The 21,194-nt window shown below is 34.3% G+C and overlaps 3 protein-coding genes across 3 annotated transcripts; all 3 read left to right on the top strand.

Moving 5' to 3' along the window:
- Positions 1–247: 247 nt before the first annotated feature.
- Positions 248–8,145, top strand: PPL_05030 (neurofibromin; the record flags this gene model as incomplete). Its single annotated transcript, XM_020575926.1, has 4 exons — positions 248–301; positions 383–646; positions 707–1,960; positions 2,023–8,145. 4 exons carry the CDS (start codon positions 248–250, stop codon positions 8,143–8,145), a joined length of 7,695 nt encoding a protein of 2,564 aa, XP_020434242.1.
- Positions 8,146–8,871: 726 nt separating this feature from the next.
- Positions 8,872–16,919, top strand: PPL_05029 (uncharacterized protein; the record flags this gene model as incomplete). Its single annotated transcript, XM_020575925.1, has 21 exons — positions 8,872–10,188; positions 10,277–10,642; positions 10,718–10,831; positions 10,926–11,151; positions 11,234–11,491; positions 11,560–11,654; positions 12,291–12,428; positions 13,246–13,361; positions 13,434–13,610; positions 13,798–13,941; positions 14,054–14,083; positions 14,134–14,262; positions 14,324–14,437; positions 14,497–14,832; positions 14,916–14,945; positions 15,007–15,078; positions 15,138–15,232; positions 15,286–15,531; positions 15,588–15,830; positions 15,893–16,015; positions 16,099–16,919. The coding sequence occupies 21 exons, from the start codon at positions 8,872–8,874 to the stop codon at positions 16,917–16,919; spliced, it is 5,190 nt and encodes a 1,729-aa protein (XP_020434241.1).
- Positions 16,920–17,288: 369 nt separating this feature from the next.
- PPL_05028 (EGF-like domain-containing protein) lies at positions 17,289–21,166 on the top strand (the record flags this gene model as incomplete). The annotated part of the gene is made up of 17 exons (XM_020575924.1): positions 17,289–17,405; positions 17,471–17,583; positions 17,631–17,816; positions 17,878–17,919; positions 17,999–18,211; positions 18,278–18,340; positions 18,404–18,466; positions 18,522–18,635; positions 18,698–18,757; positions 18,823–19,079; positions 19,140–19,197; positions 19,254–19,325; positions 19,385–19,470; positions 19,533–19,778; positions 19,837–20,070; positions 20,140–20,262; positions 20,346–21,166. 17 exons carry the CDS (start codon positions 17,289–17,291, stop codon positions 21,164–21,166), a joined length of 2,868 nt encoding a protein of 955 aa, XP_020434240.1.
- Positions 21,167–21,194: the final 28 nt, after the last annotated feature.

Here is a 21,194-nt window from a genome sequence, read left to right as displayed (position 1 = left end):
TGCATTGTCTAAACTTATAAGATATATAATAGATAGATTGATAAATAGCAACACCAAATCATAAACTTAAGTTTCTGTTAGATCAATCTAATAAATAACCTCTTTTGAAAAACTCATTGAAATAGCATAGTTATTGTTGGATTAGTTAGTTAGTCAATTAGTCAATTAGTTATATAGATTAGAAAAGTGTAGTAACAACTCAACTCAATTTGTTACTTGAACAAAATCACAACAACATTCAGCAATAATGGAAAATGATGATAAATTAATTAATGATCTAATTAGTAGAATTAATGTACAGGTATGTTTCGCACAGATTCGTCGGAGAGACTGAAAATGAACTATAGTTCATATATTAATAATCAATATCATTTTTTTATAGATAAAATTACAAAAGAATATAAATAGTACAGGATATCAAACACAAGATCAAATACAACAAGATCACATTAGAAAATTGAATGAAGAGACATTGATAAATCTCAGTTCAAACAAACTAAATATTATAGCCTCGGGATTATCAGATTCATTGGAGGGACTTATCAAACGAAAAGATAAAGATGAAACCAACGAACACAACTCATGGGCACAATCATATATATTGAATCTACTCGCCAAGTGTATGGCACATCAATGGTATCATATTGTAAGTATCTCTGTGGCCAAAAACAAAAACAACAACTCTAATATTAAAATTTAATTTCAGAAATCACAATTTAGAAATGTACAGGGACTAGACGAAAAAGAAGCTATTAGACTGAAGGAAAAGGAGGAACAGATATTACCACCACCACTCGAAGAGAATCTGGCAAAATTGATACTGTTCCAGGCAGTCACTTGTTTGATGCGTGCTCTCGTCTCCAATGAGCTCGACACTCAGGTCAACTCGGGAAAGGTCATCTTTCAATTGTCCGCTACCAACTACGAGACGGTAAGCGCAAAGATCGGTGAGATCTTGCACGTCATTGTCAATGGCAAGGGCGAGGCAGACGAGGCGTTCACCAATCAATTCTTCCTGATCGAGCATCTCAACTTGAACTCGAAGCGACTCTCAGAGCTGCTTGACAAGATCACCAAGTCGGCGACACACTTTAAGAAGGAGCGTCATCAGTTCATTCTGAGTCAAGTGCTGCGCAAGGCCGTTTGGAATTGGATCGACAACTACCCAATGGAGTTTGTCACACTCTGCAAGATGTGTGAACGTCTGCCCGGACAGCCTGACGTCCTCTTTGACGTCCTCGACGGCTGGGCCAAGAAGACCGCCCACAAAAACAGCTTTTGGCCGCTGCAAACCATGCTGTTGATCCTATGTCCCGATATCATGTTGGCGATTCACAAGAATGAGAAATCCGCTGACACCGCCAAGAAAGAGTCGTTCCTCGACTCACTCAAAAAGTCGTTGAAAGTCCCGAAGCTTGCCGATGTCGCAGCGATTTGTTATGTCGACATTTGCAAAGCGTCGACATTCGTTTCAAAGTCGGAGATGTCCGCTCTCCGTTATATTGTGCCGGGCATCGAGACCGAGCTGAAGGAGCGACTCTTCAATGTGGCACGCACACCTGATGGTCCCAACGACATTGAATTAATGACCGACTGTCTCGTTTCATTCTTTAAGATATCACCAAGAAAAGTACTGACTCTGATACCAGAGAACCTCGCCGATACGCCACCACACTTCAAGATGGTCCTAGTCAAATCGCTGCTGCGGATCGCACAGGAAGACAGCGCCAACACACTGCCATGGAGTCCGTCCATTGGTGATGCATACGCACTCGTCTCTGTCCAACTCAAACAGCTTTTCAACGACAATCTTCAATCGATTCGTTCATACAATTCTCTAAAGAATGCAAGCGACAAGAAATCAAAAGCACAATTTGAAAAAGTTCAATTCGACACACAAGTCATGTCACTATTAATCCAACTTTTTTTGGCAGATCCAAATCTTTCACTTTATACATCGGTAAGTTGGTTAATTATAAAGATAATTCTTATAAACATCTTTATTAATAGTTAATTTATTAGAAACCAATGGCACAAAATTTAGAAGATATTAGAATGATTATTACAGGATTATGTTATTGTTCTTCACAGTTTCAGTTGCCAGAGATATCGGATGTGGCTGCAGAGACACTTTTAAAGTTCCACAATCCAATTTATATTGATAGTTGGTACGAGAAGAAGATGATTAATGGATTTTGGGAGATAAGTTCTGCTGTCAATGTTTCGTTGGCCAATGCGTTGATCGAACAAAAGGAAACGAAAGCCGGTCAAGTTCAAAAGTTGATAACTCTGCTGGAGGAGATATTGATTCGTCGTAATGCTTTCTTGGATAAATCAAAGGATACACTCCGTCCTGAAGCATCGGTAAGAGACGTCCGTCTGCATGGTAGCACCAAGCTTGAGGTGGCGCTGCTCATTCACTTGTGCTCGCCAGAGCCAGACATCTGCAGTAAGTGCGCCACTTGTTTTGGACTGCTATGCGAGGAGATCGAAATTCTTGGTGACACATCCGATGAGGCAAACAGCATCGTTACCAACTACACCATCTACAAGAAGCTTTCGACAGCAGGTATTCTTCAGACCGGTCGACAACATCAACAAAAGGTGATTCGTTCACTGCTCCGAAGAATCGAAGCACAGACACCGGGTAATTTCGCTGCTTGGGAAGAGGTTTACCAACGTTGGCAAGCACTGACACCACTGCTCGTGCAGTTTGAAGACATCGAGAAGAACAAGAAGCCAAACTCTGTGGTGTTCAACAATAGCAGCAGTGGAAAGACAGGACTGTCTGCTACCGACCAGAAAACAGCAGCGGAAATCAAGCAGGAATGGCATAATTCATTGGGATTCCTTTGTAGTATGTCTGGTGTCACTTTGAATAAAGAGACTACTGTGCGTGTTACCAACGATAAGCTGAGAGTACAAAAGAAGATGGAGCGAACCATCAAAGTAATTGCCAGTTTCCTCGACGAAGTCGCAGAGATGATGGTACACGAGAGTGCATTCATGCGTGAGAGTGCAGTGCTGCTGGTAGGAACTGGATTGTCGCCTGCTGCTTACGCCTGGTTGTTCCGTGTGCTGCAAGACGAGTTGCAATCGTACTTTGGTGACGCCGGACAACTTCTCGATATGTCGGAGCGATGCACTCTGTTTGTTGAGCAAACGATCAGTGTTGTCAAGCATGTCCTCGATATATCACAGGAAGCAGAGGATCTCTCCATCATCACAAGCTTTGAGAACCTGATGCTTCTCATCATCAAGTATATCAATCACTTGGTCACCAACACCAGCATGCGTATCAAGAAGAATTTCTGTGCGTTGCTCGATGTAATGATGTTGAAACGTCACTACATCTCCTTCTCCAAGGAAATGGAATTCAGAAACAGTTTGTTGGAGAATATCGTTGAGTGGACATCCGACTTTGCTATAACACCGCTGTCCAACACTGCCGATGTTCTCAGTCGTATGGACAGCCAGGGATCCGATCAATCCAAGACTGATCAAACTAAAAAGTTGATAAAAGAAGTCGACATTGCTTGTATCACTACTATTGCGTCGTTGTTGCGTGGATTGGAACTACCGACAACCGATGCCGGTGTAAATATGTTTAAGAAATACTTTACATTCTTCACTACGCTGCTTACACGTTGCAAGCAGGATGCCGCTGAGGGATCTACTGCGCTGGCCGACGGTGCCATTAAGAGTTTGAGTAATATGCTCAGTGCCAACATTCACTACGAGTACTTTGTTATGATGGGTTACCACGAAGATCACGAGACACGTGCCGCTTTCCTCAGAGTCATTGCCAACATCTTGAATCAAGGAACTGGATTCGATCCGGTCGCCGACGAACCAGAAGAGAAATACGAGAAGTTTGTAGACATGTTGTTGGAACCAGAGTTTTGTGCATTGTTGGCATTCATCGAGGTGATTCCCATCACAGACTGCGATGAACTCGCACCAATTCTAGTGAATTTCCTTGAGCACAACGACAGAACCATGATGGTACTGAAAAAGGTGATCCACCAAGAGGTAGTAAATACTGAATCGGCCAACAGTTTGTTGCGTCGTAATTCAATGGCTACAAAGATGCTCGGTGCATTCACCAAACATATTGGTCGTCCCTATTTGAAACTAGCGCTGTATCCAGTCATCAATCAATTGATCAATCAAAAGGAATCAATGGAGATTGATCCATCAAGATTGGCACCAAACGAAGATGCCGCAGTCAATGCAAATCGTTTGATTTCACTTACCAAACAATTCCTCACTGCTATTCAAGAGAGTTTGCCACACCTCCCGATTGCACTCCGTGAAATCTCTGCTCATATCTCCAAAGTGGTCGCAGAAGCATTCCCAGGAAATGAAAAGATGGCGATTGGTGCCATCGGTGGTATTATGTTCCTTCGTTTCATTTGTCCAGCAATATTGAACCCCGATTTCTACGGTATTGTTTCAGCGGGTGTTCTGACAGCTGAAACTCGTCGTGCTCTCACTCTATGTGTCAAGTTGCTACAGAATATGGCAAATGGACAACTGGGAGTACGTGAATCGTTTATGTCTGCTTGTAATGCATTTGTCGCCGAGAACATGAAGACAATGGAAGAGTTGCTCGAGTCGTTTGCTGTTATTTCGCCAGATTTGCCAGCTGCTTCAAAGTCGGCTGTCAACGACCAATGGACTTGGGAGGCGCGTGAGGAAGACACCATTATCATGCATCGTCACATGGTTCACAATCTCGAGAAGATAACCAACATGCTATCGGGTCCACCCATCAACCAAAAGGCAGTTGCCGATCACCTCACTCAGGTTCTTCAGAGACTAGGACCACCGCCTGCTCTCGAGAGAAAGAAGAACACACCTGGAACTCGTAGCGCTGCGATCGGTGCAGGAATTGGTGCTGCTGCCAAGAGTGGAAATCACTACGAAGACTTTATGAGACGTCATGAGTCGACCAACATTGAACATCTCAAACAAAAGAAGATATTCTACAAGCAAGGTGTTACCAAAGACAAACTCCCGGTATTCTATTACATTGCGCGTCGTTATGAAGCTAGTTTCGACATGGAGCAGCTTCTCTATTTGATTCTCAAGACCTGTAAGGACAGTATGCGTACTCCCTTCTCAATGGTCATCGATTGTACTCTTATCACTGGTGAGCACAACATCCCAATGTCATGGTGTTCCACATGGATGCGTCATTTCCCACAGCAACTCACTGACAATTTGAAAACCATCTACATTGTCTCACCAAATCATATATTGAAGAAGTTTATGAAGCGTGTATCCAAGTTAATTGGTCGTGCCGCCAAGAAGGTTGTGTTTATCTCGAATCCAGTTCGACTCTTTGAGCATGTGGTGGAAGCGGAACATGGATTGCCTGCCACCACACTGGCAATGGAGACCGATGTCAAGTCCACCTTCTCACCGGTGATCAAATTCTCTGGACAATATCATGAGAAGAACATCACATTGAGAGTCACCAACGATACCATTCAAATGATTTCCTTGAAGCTCTATCCTATCCTCGGTAAACCAACACCGTTGATTGACATCTACCATATCGTTTCCATACATGAAATCGATATCAACAATGTCAATGACGACGACCAAGAATTCTATATTAAATACGAGAGTAACGGACCGAAATCGATGACATTCCGCAGTCCACAGCGTGCGCAGATCATTCAAGCCGTCGTACAGTGTATTGCCCGTTGGAAACTATCGAAACCCGAGAACAAGGTATCGAATCGTGTATTCCGTCCACAAGACATTCCGGGTACTCTATTGAATGTTGCACTACTTAACTTGGGATCGACTCGTAATGCGCTGAGAGTTGCCGCCTACAATATGTTGAGTGCACTCTGTAGAAATTCCAACTTCTCCATCAACATGCAAATGCTTGAAACCAATGGACTTTGTATTCCAAAGAATATCAGTCAGTTTATCATTCGTATCTCTGAGAAACTCTCAAAGACTCAAACTCCACTCACATTAGAATTCCTTCAGGAATCGCTTCATGGATTCACAAAGGCATCTGCCATTGCCAAGCATCTCGTTCTCGATTATATCGAGCCGTGGATACCCAATCTTGCATTGTTCTCTCAACGTCCTAGCTCTGAACACTCTGAACGTTACAAAAAGACAATCAATGTAATCAATCAATTGATTGATCTCTCCATTAAAGAGGTTTCAATGAAGTCGGTTATTCTGGCAAAGATCTGGACAACGTTTGGTCGTCAAAAGGAATCGTTGATTCTGCTTGTACTCAAGTGTTTGGTGCGAAAATGTCAAGACTCTGGTTTTGGACATCCAAATTCTGAGGCAATCTGCGAGATGGTATCGTCAATGGGAAGCGTTGCATCACAGTTGGTATCTGGCAAGTTGATCTCGCGTGTCATTCGTATATTGGAGCGAACCTCAGAACCTCCACACGTCTCTGAACTGTCGGAGCATCGTCTCTGGCCAAGATTGATTGTGTATCTCCGTCTGTTGCTACATCTATCGTTTGACAATTCGATTTGTGCACACCTATATCTCTCTGATATCCTCCATATCATCTGTACACTCTTCTCTGTGGGTAATATCTATGTTCGTATCAGTGTGCATGCACTTCTCATCAACACAATCCACTCGCTCTACACCTATTTCGTTCCAACCTGTAGCAAGCTATCGACAGTGCCATTCCTACTGACAGAGTTTGGACAACCATCGCTTCGTCTGCTCTTTGGTATCAACAATAGCAATATCTCTGCTGCCGATTCACCACCTGCCAACGACAACACAAAGGATCTCGAGCGTATGTCCATTACAAACGTCGATCCCGTTGTCAATGCAATCTTTGGACTGTTGAATGTGTTCAAGGACAACATTGATCAAGCCAAAGTATGGCATTCTCGTTGGCTGTCATTGACAACTCTCGCTGCACTACGTCCAAATCCACCTCTTCAAAGTCGTGCACTTATCACACTCGGTATTATTGCACGTCAATCTCAGCAGCCAGTCAAGGATGAGATGATTTTCGATATCCTCTGTGTGTTGCGTGTCGCCGCCAGCTCTCCACGTGCACTTCAAGATTACGCAGACATTATCGTCGGAGCACTTCAATGTCTCACTCGTCTCTTTGAGTATCTATCACCAACCAGTGTCTTTATTCCATCGCTATTCTGGATTGCCACAACTTTTGTCCAACTTTATGACAGTCGTGTATTCCCAGCTGCAATTGCCCTGTTGGAAACTATTCTCAAGACAATGGATCGTCGTGATCTCTTCACCGACAGCGTTAGTAACACAATGATGTTGGCACGTGAGCCACATGCAGCCATCATCTCGAAACTCGATAATATCACTGGAATCAGTTTTGAGAGTAATTTCGGATTTGCCATAACTTCTCATCTCCTCAAAGGTCTAAAGTATGCATCGACAAAGACTGCCACCTCACGTCTACTCTCGACATTCCTCAATATCTCAACGAAAAAGAGTAGCGGTGCATCGATCCTCGCTTATCTAGGTGCATTGCTCACCACCGAAGGTGAAGTGGCAAACATCGATCAAATCACTCTTTTGGCAGGTGAATCCAGCCGAACTGCACCCACCCAATTACTATTCAATGAACATATGATTCCAGATGCCGACCATGCCGCTCTGCTATTCACTTTGTTGGTGACAATTCTTTCGCACAGCGATCGTGAACACGAACAACTGTTCATCTACGAAGCATTGAAAGAGGGTATCCAATTCATGCCCGAGTCATTCCCAGTGATGTATCGTACTCTGATTCCAAAGATCTCCACTGTCATCTCATCGTCGCAAATCGAAAAGATGATTCAAGCCTGTCTATCGATCATGGTACATATGTTCTCCTTCCAAATGGAATCGCCAACCAACACCAATAAACTTTCGTTGGCTCACCTCAAGAAGATAAGATTCCAAGGTATGCCAGATTGTGGTGCTGGATTCTATCGTCAGTCCACCGTTATCAATGAATCGATACTAAAAGCATGCTCTGAGCTACTCGATTCCATGTGCAAACAAATCGAAACAGAGAACGGCAAGGATGACCATCACGAAGATGATTCAGAAGAGGAAGTACATGAAGAATCAATCGATGAAGACCTTGATGATTTCTCTGACACTGTTGAATGAAATATATAGTTTTTTCTCGAGACAAAACAAATAACCATAAATCAATAAACTTAATAAAGATGTAAATATAATATTTATTATATAAAATGTATTCTATGTTATAGTGACTGAAGAATAGTCCAAAAAAATCCAAAATTTAGAAAAATATCAATATAATTTCTTTCAAATTTAAAGGTCTAAAAGACATTCTAAAAAGAAGAAATATGTTAGTTTTAAAAATTAAGAAAACAACAATAAATGAATTAAAAGACACATTAGAAAATAGAATACTTCTTGATTGATATTAATAGTCAGGTCAAGATCTATTTGAAGTAATTGATATTGGTGAGGATATGAATTGTGTATCGATGTATAATAACGAATGTGTGGAAATTATTTATATAGGATAGGTTCAAGTTAGCAGATACATGGTTTTAACGATCACTCTTACCACATAGTTGAATCCAGACGTCAATAATTGGGAATATAGAATCTCTATTAAAGAAATTATCAAATAGATTTAAATATAGTATGCATTTTATTAAATCTATTCAAAAAAAACACACTTTCGGGTGAGGGGTAAAAAAATCTCAATGAAAAGTCATCACCCTTTTTAAATTAAATCTATCTGTCACAAATTTTTTATCCACTTTTTTTTGTTTTTTACAATAATTAAAGTTAAAAGTAGATAGTTAGAGATTAGAGACAGAAAAAAAGGGATAGAGTACACAAAACAATAAAAAAAAAATGTCTTCTGCTCTATCTTCAAAGACAACCACTGTTATTCAGAGTGGATATCTATTCAAGAAGGATGGCAAGTCAAAACTACCAGGTAGATCACAGGCTTGGAAGAAACGATTCTTTGTGCTTGACAATCAGAGTTTGAGCTATTTAAAATCGGAGAAACCAGAGGCAAAGTTGTACGGTAAAATCGCCATGTCGGACTTACAGGCGATTCAACAACATCAGCCAACCGCTACATCATCACATCTCTGGACACTAGACATTCACACAAAAGATCGTACATACTACCTCTCTTCAAACTCTGAATCAGACATTAACCAATGGACACTAAATCTTACTAGCTTTATTACTATAACAACTTCTACCTCTGTTCAATCATCGAAAATAACATCAAACAACAATAATAATAAAAATGGTAGTTTCTTTGTAAACAACAACAACAACAATAGCAGTAGTGACCAAGTTTCTTCATCAAAATCGATTAATAACAAGAGACAAACAACTGTATTATCTACACCAATTCCAACTTTGTTGAATCAATCCAACCCTGTAGTTAGCTCAACATCGACAACCTCGACCTCAATCACTACAAAAGCAATGTCAAAGTCAATGCCAGTTACAACATCTACAACAACGACAACTACTAATTATTTAAACAATAACAATAATAACAACAACAATAATGATTTTGGATTTGTTATGATAAATGATAATGGTGAACAACCTCCACCTCAACAACAACAAGGACCGATTAATTCATTAAAACAAACCATTACACAAATAGTAGTGAATGCTGTTGCTCCTGCCAAAACACAACAACAACAACCAAATAATATGTCACCAGATAATAGTAATAGCCAAATGACAACATCAGTCAATTCAAATCCACGTACTGTCGATCAGTCCGGTAATAATAATAAGATGAGTCTGTGTGGTGCATCAATTATCGATTATGCAAAGAATTTCAGTTCTGGATATATCACTGCGATGGTTGCAGTCTCGCCAAAGAAGATATGGACAGGTGATAGCAACGGTAACATCGTTACATGGTCTGCTGCATCTGACAAGCTAAAAAAGGGTTCACAATGGAAGAAACATCAACACGCTATCACATCGCTCGTTTACATTCCGTCACAGAATGCTATCTACAGTGCATCGACCGACACTACTATATGTGCATGGCACGAAGACGACTTCACCCTGATATTCACACACAATTCACGTGTACCAATCTACAGCATGATTGAAATCAACGATTCACTACTACTTTATTGTGGATACAGTGAGAACTTTACATCTATTGCATTGTTAGATATAAATGTAAGTAGAATCAATCATCATCAAATTAAACATTATAAGTGTTATAGACTATTGTTTACTAAATTGTTTAATTGCTATATATATAAAGACACAAACAGCTAAAGATATACCATTAAATTCTTATATCCAAATGATTGAAACAGAGAAGAATGCATCACAACAAGTCAATCAACAACAACAACAACAAGGAAAGAAGAAAGTCAGAGATATAAGAAAGTTTTACAAAATTATAAAGTATGACGATAGAATATTGATTGCAACTACATACTCAGAGATTGTTGTTTGGAGTCCATGGGATGGTGATATCTGCCAGATTCTAGAGGTTGGTTATCAATCGATATCCGGCATGTCTGTCATTGGTAATACTCTGTGGATATGTTCATTACCAGACAATACAGTAACAGGTTTCTTTGCTCCACAAATGCCAAACGTTGTTTCTCTATGGAGTTTAAATGTATGTAAAATAATATTACTCAAACACCTCTTACTTATTAACTGACCGATTTGATTTTTGTAATTGAATGTCTAGACATTGAAAAAGAAAAGAAGTTTTGATTGTACACATCCAATTACATCATTCAATATATTCAATGGTTATGTATGGGCAGTTAATAGACATCATATATCTGTATATGAACCAAATGTAATGATTATCATATTATTGTTTTTTTTAGTAAGATATTAGTTATCTATTAACACTTTAAATTGATTGATTTGCATTTACATTATCAAAATAGTCAGGTCAAGGTGTATTTGAAGTAATAGATCTTGGTGAAGATATGAATTGTATATCAATGTATAATAACGAATGTGCATGGGTTGGTGGAAATCATTTATTCAGATTCAAGTTAACAGATACATGGTTTGAACGATCACTCTTACCACATGATTTGAATCCAGACGTCAATAATTGGGAATATATAGAATCTCTATTAAAGAAATTATCAAATAGATTTAAATATAGTATGTATTTTATTAGTTGTTCGATTATCATATTATCGAACCAGTAGTTTATATTACACTACTAACTATGGTTTTTTTATAGATTATGATGGTAGAATATTAGATTTACTTTTGAATATCGGTGAAAGTGAACAGCTATTAGTTTCATTTCATATTATTATTGTACAGACGCTAAGATATCATAATAGAAATCAATCGTGTATTACAGAACAGATATTGATGGGTGAATCATTCAGATTGGATCGAATGGCAAACCTTTTACAATCACATCTTAAGAATAGAAATGATCCACTTTTACATTTATATACAATGAAGACTATCTATTACCTTTGTAATTTTAGTATGTATACATACCTATAACACTATTACAATCATTAGAATATTAATATTAACATACATTATATAAAGATAAATTCTGTACAAAGATATCAATTGAAGTATTATTAAAGTTCTCAATACAATCATTACCACCTGCAGTATTGAAATATACTTTATTGGTTATTGTAAAGCTAATAACTCTACTCACAAAGATACCTGTTATGTTTGGCAGTGTAGAAGAGAACTATAAGAAGATGAAAGACATCCTAGAGTATTACTTTAAAGTGTTGGATCAGCAGTTCTCACAGACAAACGATGATGGTGACTTGATTAAGCATTGTATTATCTACATTCTCAAGCGTATCTATGAACTCGATGACAAGCGATACAATGAAATCATTCTAAAGAAACAGTGTATTCAACCGCTTCACAAGATTGCTCGCGCCACTCCACCCACCTATTTCTCACAGGAAGCACAACACTTCCTGCAATTGCTCATGTCCAACAACGCCAAGATAAGCGAACTCATAAGCAAGCTCGGAGGAATGGTAGTCGACAACAACCTCGATGAACCAACCATGCTCATCTACCAGTTGACCGAGCCACACACCAAGAAGAAGCGTGTTGCCGTCCGACCAGAATCCAGCAGTTCAGGTCCGCTCACATCCAACTCGCCAATCACCTCACTGATGTACACGCTGAATTCGTTGTTACACTCTGTACAAAACACAACACTGAAAAGCACAAAGATCACCATCAAAGAGATCTCAGTGCCAGATTCGTTCCCCGATCTCTTTACGAACCGCCAATCAATCATTCAGCTCCAAGCTATTCTCTATGGATTCCAGGCACACTTTGCCGTTGAACTTACACCAAAGGATCTAAAGATTCGTATACAAATCGAGTATAAAGGACTCTCTGGTGAAGCGACAATAAGTGATCCATCGATACACGGCATTGTAATACTGGGTTTCCATCAGGGATCGGCCAAACCCCATTGGCTGTCATTCCAAGAGGAACCAAAGATTGATTTCAAATTCACAACTACCACTCTACTTAAACCGGTTGATCTAATCATCAAACCTGCAATACAAAGAATCATCAAATCTAAAATGGTTCATCCAAATAAACTAATTATAAAATCTTAATCATTTTATTAAAACATCAACAATAACAACGTCTATAGATTCGTTGTAATCTATTTTTATTTGGTGAGTTTCAGTTATTCCATCTTTCTATTATTCTTTTAATTGATCTCACACAAATAACTGAATCTTTTTACTTTTACTGTACAATTTTATTGATCTTATTTAAAAGATGGATAGCCCAATATTTTAAGTAAAACAAAAAAAATCAAAGTTCGTTGAAAAAACAAAGAGATTAATTTCCAAATATCTATAATAAGAAAATGGTGGTTCCAATTTGATAGGATAAAGATCTTGTTTTTTCAACGAACTTTGATTTTTTTTTTGGGATATTTTTTTTTTCTGATTTTATTTATCTGTTTGGAGAAGGTGATTGATCCTAAAAAATATTGTTTAAGCATTAAAGTTTACAAATTTTTGCAAATATTTTTCAAATAAATAAATATGATGATTAGGATATCTTTTGTACTTTTATTAATTGTATATTGCATAACATTTTGTAGTTCTCAACAACCTTTGGCCTTACATGATGATGATTTGCGAGGAATTATTTGGTTGGCCGAACAGGTAATTCATTGATTATTTACTAGATAGATTTATTTCAAAATTGTTTATTTTATTTTTTCTTAAGTATTCTATAGATTGGAGTGTATTGGGCAGAGACTGTGACTCTATAACCAATCAGAGTCAAGCTACTTTGATTTGTGATGTTGATACAGCTACTGGTTATCAATCTGTTAGTCAAATGTAAGAATCCAAACTTTTTTTAGCCCGAAATATGATTTAATATTAATTTTAAAATACATCACTATGAATTAGTAAAATAAATCAATATTTACCAAAAACCCAAGAATATCCATCAAACATTACAGAATTAAAATTTGCAAACTTGACAACTTTCTACCTGACCAAAGCAGCAGGTGTTGTAGAAAAGCAAAATATAAACATTTTGTCTATGTTGGATGTTCAATCGAATACTAAATTAGTTAAAATAGAGTAATTATCTAAATAGTTAGTACTTTTATTTATTTATAAACAATTAACAAAAAATTATTAGAATTTATAATGTTGGAGTTTTTTTTCCTACTGATTTTCCAGTCCATATACCTTTACTTTCATTGTAGGTACAATATTTTATTTTTTAAATAATTTTGCTAGAAATATCTAATTTTTTCTTAAAAAGATTTGCATATAATGTAAATGTTTCATCTATGATAAATAGGAATATGTTTAAATCACCAATGCAAGAGGTTTCAGTAATAGCAACCAACCCTCCAGTAATAGTTGATTTACCAGAGAATGAAATATATAATACTCTAACCACTTTGTAAATATTTTTTTTAAAATTACTTTACTTTTTTTCAAACATTAATTAACCAATTTGTATAAACTACTTGTAGGAGAATAGATTTCACAACCTATAATAACTATTCATTTAGTGAAGGATTCTTCCCACGATTGAAATTTTTGTAAGTAGATTACGAATTTATTATTAATCTTTTATTAACTTTATTTATAGACAACTTAATCGGTTAAGACCAGATATATCTTTAATTATAGACTCAGATATATTGCAAAGTTTAATTATTCTAGATAAAAAATCATCTGGTGTTATAAGGATTTCTAGAGGTTCATCTTTAACAACTTTGTAAATATAAATAAAGAATTAGAAATATCTTTATAAATACTAATTTAATTTGTTTAAATAGACAAATCGGTAACCAATCAGTATCTCCAGAGAATTTAGGACTATTCCCAATAAATAATTTTGTTAGCTATAATAATAGTCAAAATTTCAAATTCAAAAACTTAATTAATTTAAGGTATTTTTATAATTGTTAGTCTTTATTTATTGGAATACTAATTAAATTGATATCAATAGTAAATATGATGTAGCTAGAAATATCCCTTTCCCAGATGAATCAATGTTTAGCCCTAATACATCTTCAGGTGTATCTTTGTATCTTGGAAATGGAGAAACTGTTTCTACTCTACCTTTATATAATTCAATACGTTTTGCACAATTTTCTGTAACGGGTTATCCTGGATTAACAGGATCAATTCCTTCTTCCTTATGCACTCTCCAAAGATACAATCTTGTTTTAACCAATACCAATTTATCAAAAGCTTCTGATTGTCTTTATTGTTATTGGGACTTGGTTTATTTGACTCTTCCATCTACAATCACTCCACCTACACTATCTTTTGATTGTGGTAAGTACTTTTAGATTCTAATTTAATATATTAAAATATTAACAATCTTTTTTTTTTGTTTCAGTTGTTTCTTTTTGAAAAATATAGATATCAATATTCAAGTGCAATTACAATTAAGTAAATTTTACAATTATTTATTATTTAATATAAAATATTTATATAAATTTTATTATTTTAGTGGTGATAACCTTGGATATGTTGTTCCACCTGGAATTCTATTGGAAATCAAAATTCCAAACACTCAAATGATGTAAGAATCTTATTGTATTTCTCGACATTCTATATCAAAAAATTAATTTTTTTTTCAAGATTTTATCCAGGAGTGAGAACTTCAGGGACTCAAGAGTTTTCCTTTAATACTTATTCTGGTGTTAAGAATCTAACAATCATGTGGAGTGGGGATAGTATGTAAAAGAATTTTTATTTTAAAAATCATTTAACTAATTGTTCTTTTTAGCCAATAGTGTTAACTTGGTTAAAGGTGTTCAAGTTCCCTATGGATTGAATCTTACACTTTTTGGATCCTTTAATATATATGATGATGTGAAAATAATAATGGATGGTATAACAAATACAGATATATTGGTATTACTTGATACTATGTATGTGACATTTAATCATGTATTTGATGATGAAAAGATATTAAAAATTCAAATTCAATCAAATTCAAAAACAAACCCAATAGACTATAAATATAAAAAAGGTAAAATCTATATTTCATTAAAAAATAACTCAAATTAATTAATTTATTTTTAATAGTCTATCCGTATATAAGTTGGATTTCAAATGTTACTAGTGATGGAGGACTAATAACTCTAAATGGAAATTTTGGTGACTATAGTCAATCTGGTTTAAATATTTTGATAAACCAAACCAGTATATGTGTACCTGTATCAAGATCAAACTCTTCAATAGTTTGTAATGCTGATAAACTATCCTATGGTGTCGTACCATTGCTCCTCACAGTTGATGGATATACATTTTCAACGAAATTAAAAATAGGTAAATATTTAATTTTTAGAACCACTCTATCATCTTTTTTCTTATAAAATACTATGAAATAGATCCAGCACAGATTATCATAGATTGTGGAAATACAAAACCATTGTGCAATGGAAATGGAGATTGTTTAGCAGCTGGATATTGTCAATGTTATTCTGGATTCAATGGATATTATTGTGAAAATAGTAATTATCATTCTTTATTTATTCTTTTTTTTTATTTATTTTTGTTGACTATTTTTTTGACTATTTTTTATTTTATTTCATAGAAATATTTGATGGAGGTGTAATTGGTGAAAATACAACAAAACCATCACCAACTTTCAAAGCCAATGGTGAAGAATTTTCATTCAATATGATATCGATTGAAGAATTAGATTCATCAAGAAATGTTATCAAATCAATACCAACAAACAATTGGAATTTTAACACAACAAAGAATTCAACAAAAACAGTAACAAGATATCAATTGAATCATACATCATCGGAATTCATCGAAGCTACAATTCAATATTCATCGGAACCAATGAATGTTGAATTTGCAGGATTATCATATGTACTTCCACCAAACTCAATCAAACTTTCGATATCGATTGATGGATGGACTTATGAATCACTCCTCAACACTTTAAGAGTTGTATTTTCGACACAATTCGATGAACAAAATGATTGTTCATTCGAAAAGAATTCAATTGGAAACAATCAAATCGATAATTCAATCAATTATTTGAAGATTGTCAAGAATGGAATATCATTTTATGGTAAATTTTATGATGTTTCACTTTCCGATGGACAACCAACATATTCATTTGTTGAAGTTGTTAATAACACCAACCCAAATGATATTTCGATTGGAATCAATCTGAGTCAATGTCAGAGATGTTTTATCGATCCAGATTTCTCATTGTTGGTTGCAGTCAAAGATAAATGTGAAGAAAAGAGTAAAACATGGATCATCATCACAGTTGTTTGTGTTGTTGGTTCTGTATTATTAGGATTGATTGTTATTGGTGCATTCTACCTCAGAAAGAATAGAGCTAATCTCAAACTAAAATTTGAGATTGTGCTTGAAAAATTCGAAAAAAAATAAATAAATATATTCAATAAGTCGATAAATATATTAATTTGTTCGAAAAAAACTGACTATATATAATAGCCATCTTTAATGAGTTTCGATGTTGCATCTTTGTGGATGTCAATTCTTTGATTTTCACTGCAACCAAGTAACAATCTATACATGTAGATCGACCTTCACATCTACTAGTCAATATAAGGGAGTTAAGTCATGATGTACCCTGTCTTATTTTATTTTGTAAAAAAAAAACCTAAATGTAAAATTTAATAACACTTATCTTCAAAATCGGTTTTTTTTTTTTTAGATTCTGATTTTAACAAAATATTTCTTTTTTTTTTTCTTCAACATTATTTTTTTTTTTTGATCTTTACAATTAAATGTAAAATGAATAAATCTTTGTTAACATTTATCTTGTGCATATCTTGTATTTCAATAATCAATGGTCAAGCTCTTATTTTGAATGGTGATGATTTGACTGCTGTTCGTTGGTTAGCTCAACAAGTATTTATATTTTACTATACCATTTTTACTTAATTTTTGTTAACTGACGATATATTTTCTAACAGTTTTATATAGATTGGAGTTTATTAAATACAGATTGTGTTAGTATCCAGCAATCAAGTCTTGCACTACTCACTTGTGTTAATGACACTTCGAACAATCAATATGTGACCGAAATGTATGTGTTTTGCTCAAATAAGTGTTTGTTTTTTTTTGTATTAATAGCTTTTCAAGCTCTATTCCTTCAAACTATGTAAAAACAGATCAGCTCGCACCATCAAATACAACCCCTCTAAAGATGTCAAAGTTAAAAACTTTTGTTATAGCATTCCCTCGAGGTATTCAAATACCATCCGCCAATTTACTAGCACTTTTGGATAATGATCAAAATACCAACCTTTGGATGATAAAGTAACTTTTTTAAAATTTTTTAAATATCATCTTTTTCTCATTATATCTATCTTATCTATAGGATCAATACAATCGATATTGGAATCCCACTTAACTTTCCAGTGTATATTCCTTTGACAGATTTGTAGGCTATACTGTATTGCTTCGCATGTGATGAGTACTCACTTTTTTTAAAATCATAGATATATAGACTATGGAATTATATCAGGTTCAACATCTGCCAATCTGTTAGCAAAACCAATGAAAAATATTAGACTTGTTAGTAAAACTCCACCTGTTATCGTTCAATTACCATTAACCCAGAATTATTCCACACTCAGTTCTATTAATATCGATTTTGTAAATTATGATTCATATAACTTTTCACAAAGTGATTTTCCAAGTTTAACTGAAATGTAATATTTTAAATCTTATTATTATATTGTATTGAATATTAACTTTTCTCTTTTAAAAAATTATAGAAATTTTGGTTATATTAAAAAAGATATGAATTTATATGTTCAATCAAAATCCATTAAGACACTGTATTTATTATTTAATTATGTTTATTAGATTATTGGAACTAATTTAATATTTTTAATAATTAGATTAATAACTGATACTGTTCCAGCAAATATAACAATAACAGGTTCAACAAATATTACAAATTTGTAAGATTTACAATTATTATTTTAAATAAAACAAACAATACTAATATTTTAAAAGAGAGTTTAAAAACCAAACAATATATCCAACAGACTTAACTTCCTATTCGATAAGAACTTTCAAATCTCTAAACAACCAACAAGATTTTAAACTCAGTGGCATATCAACATTAAGGTAATTTAATTTTCACATTTTATTTTAAATACCTTTCTTACTTATTTATTCAAATTAACTAGTCGATATAATTATAATGGACCATTCCCAAGTGAATCAACATTTAGCACTACAACATCAATGTAAATTGATCACGAAAACTTTCTGTAGAATATTTCTAATCAAATATTAAATTCTTTATTAAAAGTTTTTTAGATTTTCAAGGTGGTAATATAGCTGGAAGTTTGCCATCCTATACCAACAATGTTTTAATCTCATATTTGAAAATAAATGACTACCCTTCAATTTCTGGTGCCGTCCCCGATAATTATTGTAGAATATATTCAATAACATTAACAAATACAAATATAACATCTGTTCCCGATTGTTTTAAATGTTATTGGAGTAAAGTAAAATCAGGAATGCCAGAAACAATTACTGCTCCTCCAGTTGATTTTCAATGTAGTATGTTGTTAATAATAAATGAATTAAATTTTTATATTATTTCTAATTTTTTTATAAAAGATATAAGCTTAGACTCTAAAATCTATAAATACCAAGGAAATTCAGCAATTACAATTAGGTAAGTACTCAATATTAATTATTTTTTTTACTTTTATTAATATTATTTTGCAAAAGAGGAAAGAATTTAGGTTTTGCTCCACCTCTATCAGACCAATTTAAAATTTTGATCCCTAACGAAGTTATTTTGTAAGTAAAATTTACTTTCAACAATATTTTCAATTTTACTAATTAAATAAATTTATTAGATTCGTACCACCAAAACCTGGTGCTCATAATTTAACTTTTTTACCTGACCAAGGAGCTCAAAATATCACTATCATAGTTGATTCTGGTAAATTTTTTTACAATATTATTTTAATTAATTATACTAAATTTTAACTTTTGAAAAATTAGGAAATACTGTAAATGGTCTTCGATATCTTCAGATTCCAAATGCTATGAAAATAATATTAGACGGAGTTTTCAACGTATCATCAATACTCAATGCAACTCTAGATGGATTTAAGAATGATGACGTAGTTGTTACTGCAAATATAGTTAATTTTACATTTAATCAGGTTTTTGATATTGATAAAACTTGTACTTTTGTATTTATACCACCAACTGGACCAGAAACAATGCAATTTGGTTATAGAAAAAGTAAATGCTTAAATTTTAACAATATTTAAAAATATTGATTAACATTTTCATTTTTTAGATTATCCATTTATAGGAGCAGCATCAAATTTAACAACTAACGGTGGTGCTGTCACACTATATGGAAGGTTTGGATCTCAACCTCTTCCTTACATTTTGATAAACAATGTTGTTTGTGCTCCAACTTCAAAAACGGATAGACTTTTAATATGTATAGTAGGAAGAGTACCAGTTGGAGTTGCTCCATTGTATATAAAATCTGATGGTTATACTTTTTCAACTCAAATGATGGTTGGTAAGTATAATTTGTAGAAAATAAGAGAATAATTCAACATTTTTTAACTTTAACTATTTCATTCAACAGATCCAGCACAGATTATCATAGATTGTGGAAATACAAAACCATTGTGCAATGGAAATGGAGATTGTTTAGCAGCTGGATATTGTCAATGTTATTCTGGATTCAATGGATATTATTGTGAAAATAGTAATTATCATTCTTTATTTATTCTTTTTTTTTATTTATTTTTGTTGACTATTTTTTTGACTATTTTTTATTTTATTTCATAGAAATATTTGATGGAGGTGTAATTGGTGAAAATACAACAAAACCATCACCAACTTTCATAGTCAATGGTGAAGAATTTTCATTCAATATGATATCGATTGAAGAATTAGATTCATCAAGAAATGTTATCAAATCAATACCAACAAATAATTGGAATTTCAACACAACAAAGAATTCAACAAAAACAGTAACAAGATATCAATTGAATCATACATCATCGGAATTCATCGAAGCTACAATTCAATATTCATCGGAACCAATGAATGTTGAATTTGCAGGATTATCATATGTACTTCCACCAAACTCAATCAAACTTTCGATATCGATTGATGGATGGACTTATGAATCACTCCTCAACACTTTAAGAGTTGTATTTTCGACACAATTCGATGAACAAAATGATTGTTCATTCGAAAAGAATTCAATTGGAAACAATCAAATCGATAATTCAATCAATTATTTGAAGATTGTCAAGAATGGAATATCATTTTATGGTAAATTTTATGATGTTTCACTTTCCGATGGACAACCAACATATTCATTTGTTGAAGTTGTTAATAACACCAACCCAAATGATATTTCGATTGGAATCAATCTGAGTCAATGTCAGAGATGTTTTATCGATCCAGATTTCTCATTGTTGGTTGCAGTCAAAGATAAATGTGAAGAAAAGAGTAAAACATGGATCATCATCACAGTTGTTTGTGTTGTTGGTTCTGTATTATTAGGATTGATTGTTATTGGTGCATTCTACCTCAAGAAGAACAAATCAAAGATCAAACTTCAATTAGAAGTTGTAATGGAAAAATTCGAAAAAAAATAAATAAATATATTCAATAAGTCGATAAATA

Source organism: Heterostelium album (assembly GCF_000004825.1).
Source record: "Heterostelium album PN500 unplaced genomic scaffold PPL_scaffold4, whole genome shotgun sequence".
Classification (NCBI taxonomy): domain Eukaryota; phylum Evosea; class Eumycetozoa; order Acytosteliales; family Acytosteliaceae; genus Heterostelium; species Heterostelium album.
This window is presented reverse-complemented; position numbering and strand designations above follow the sequence as displayed.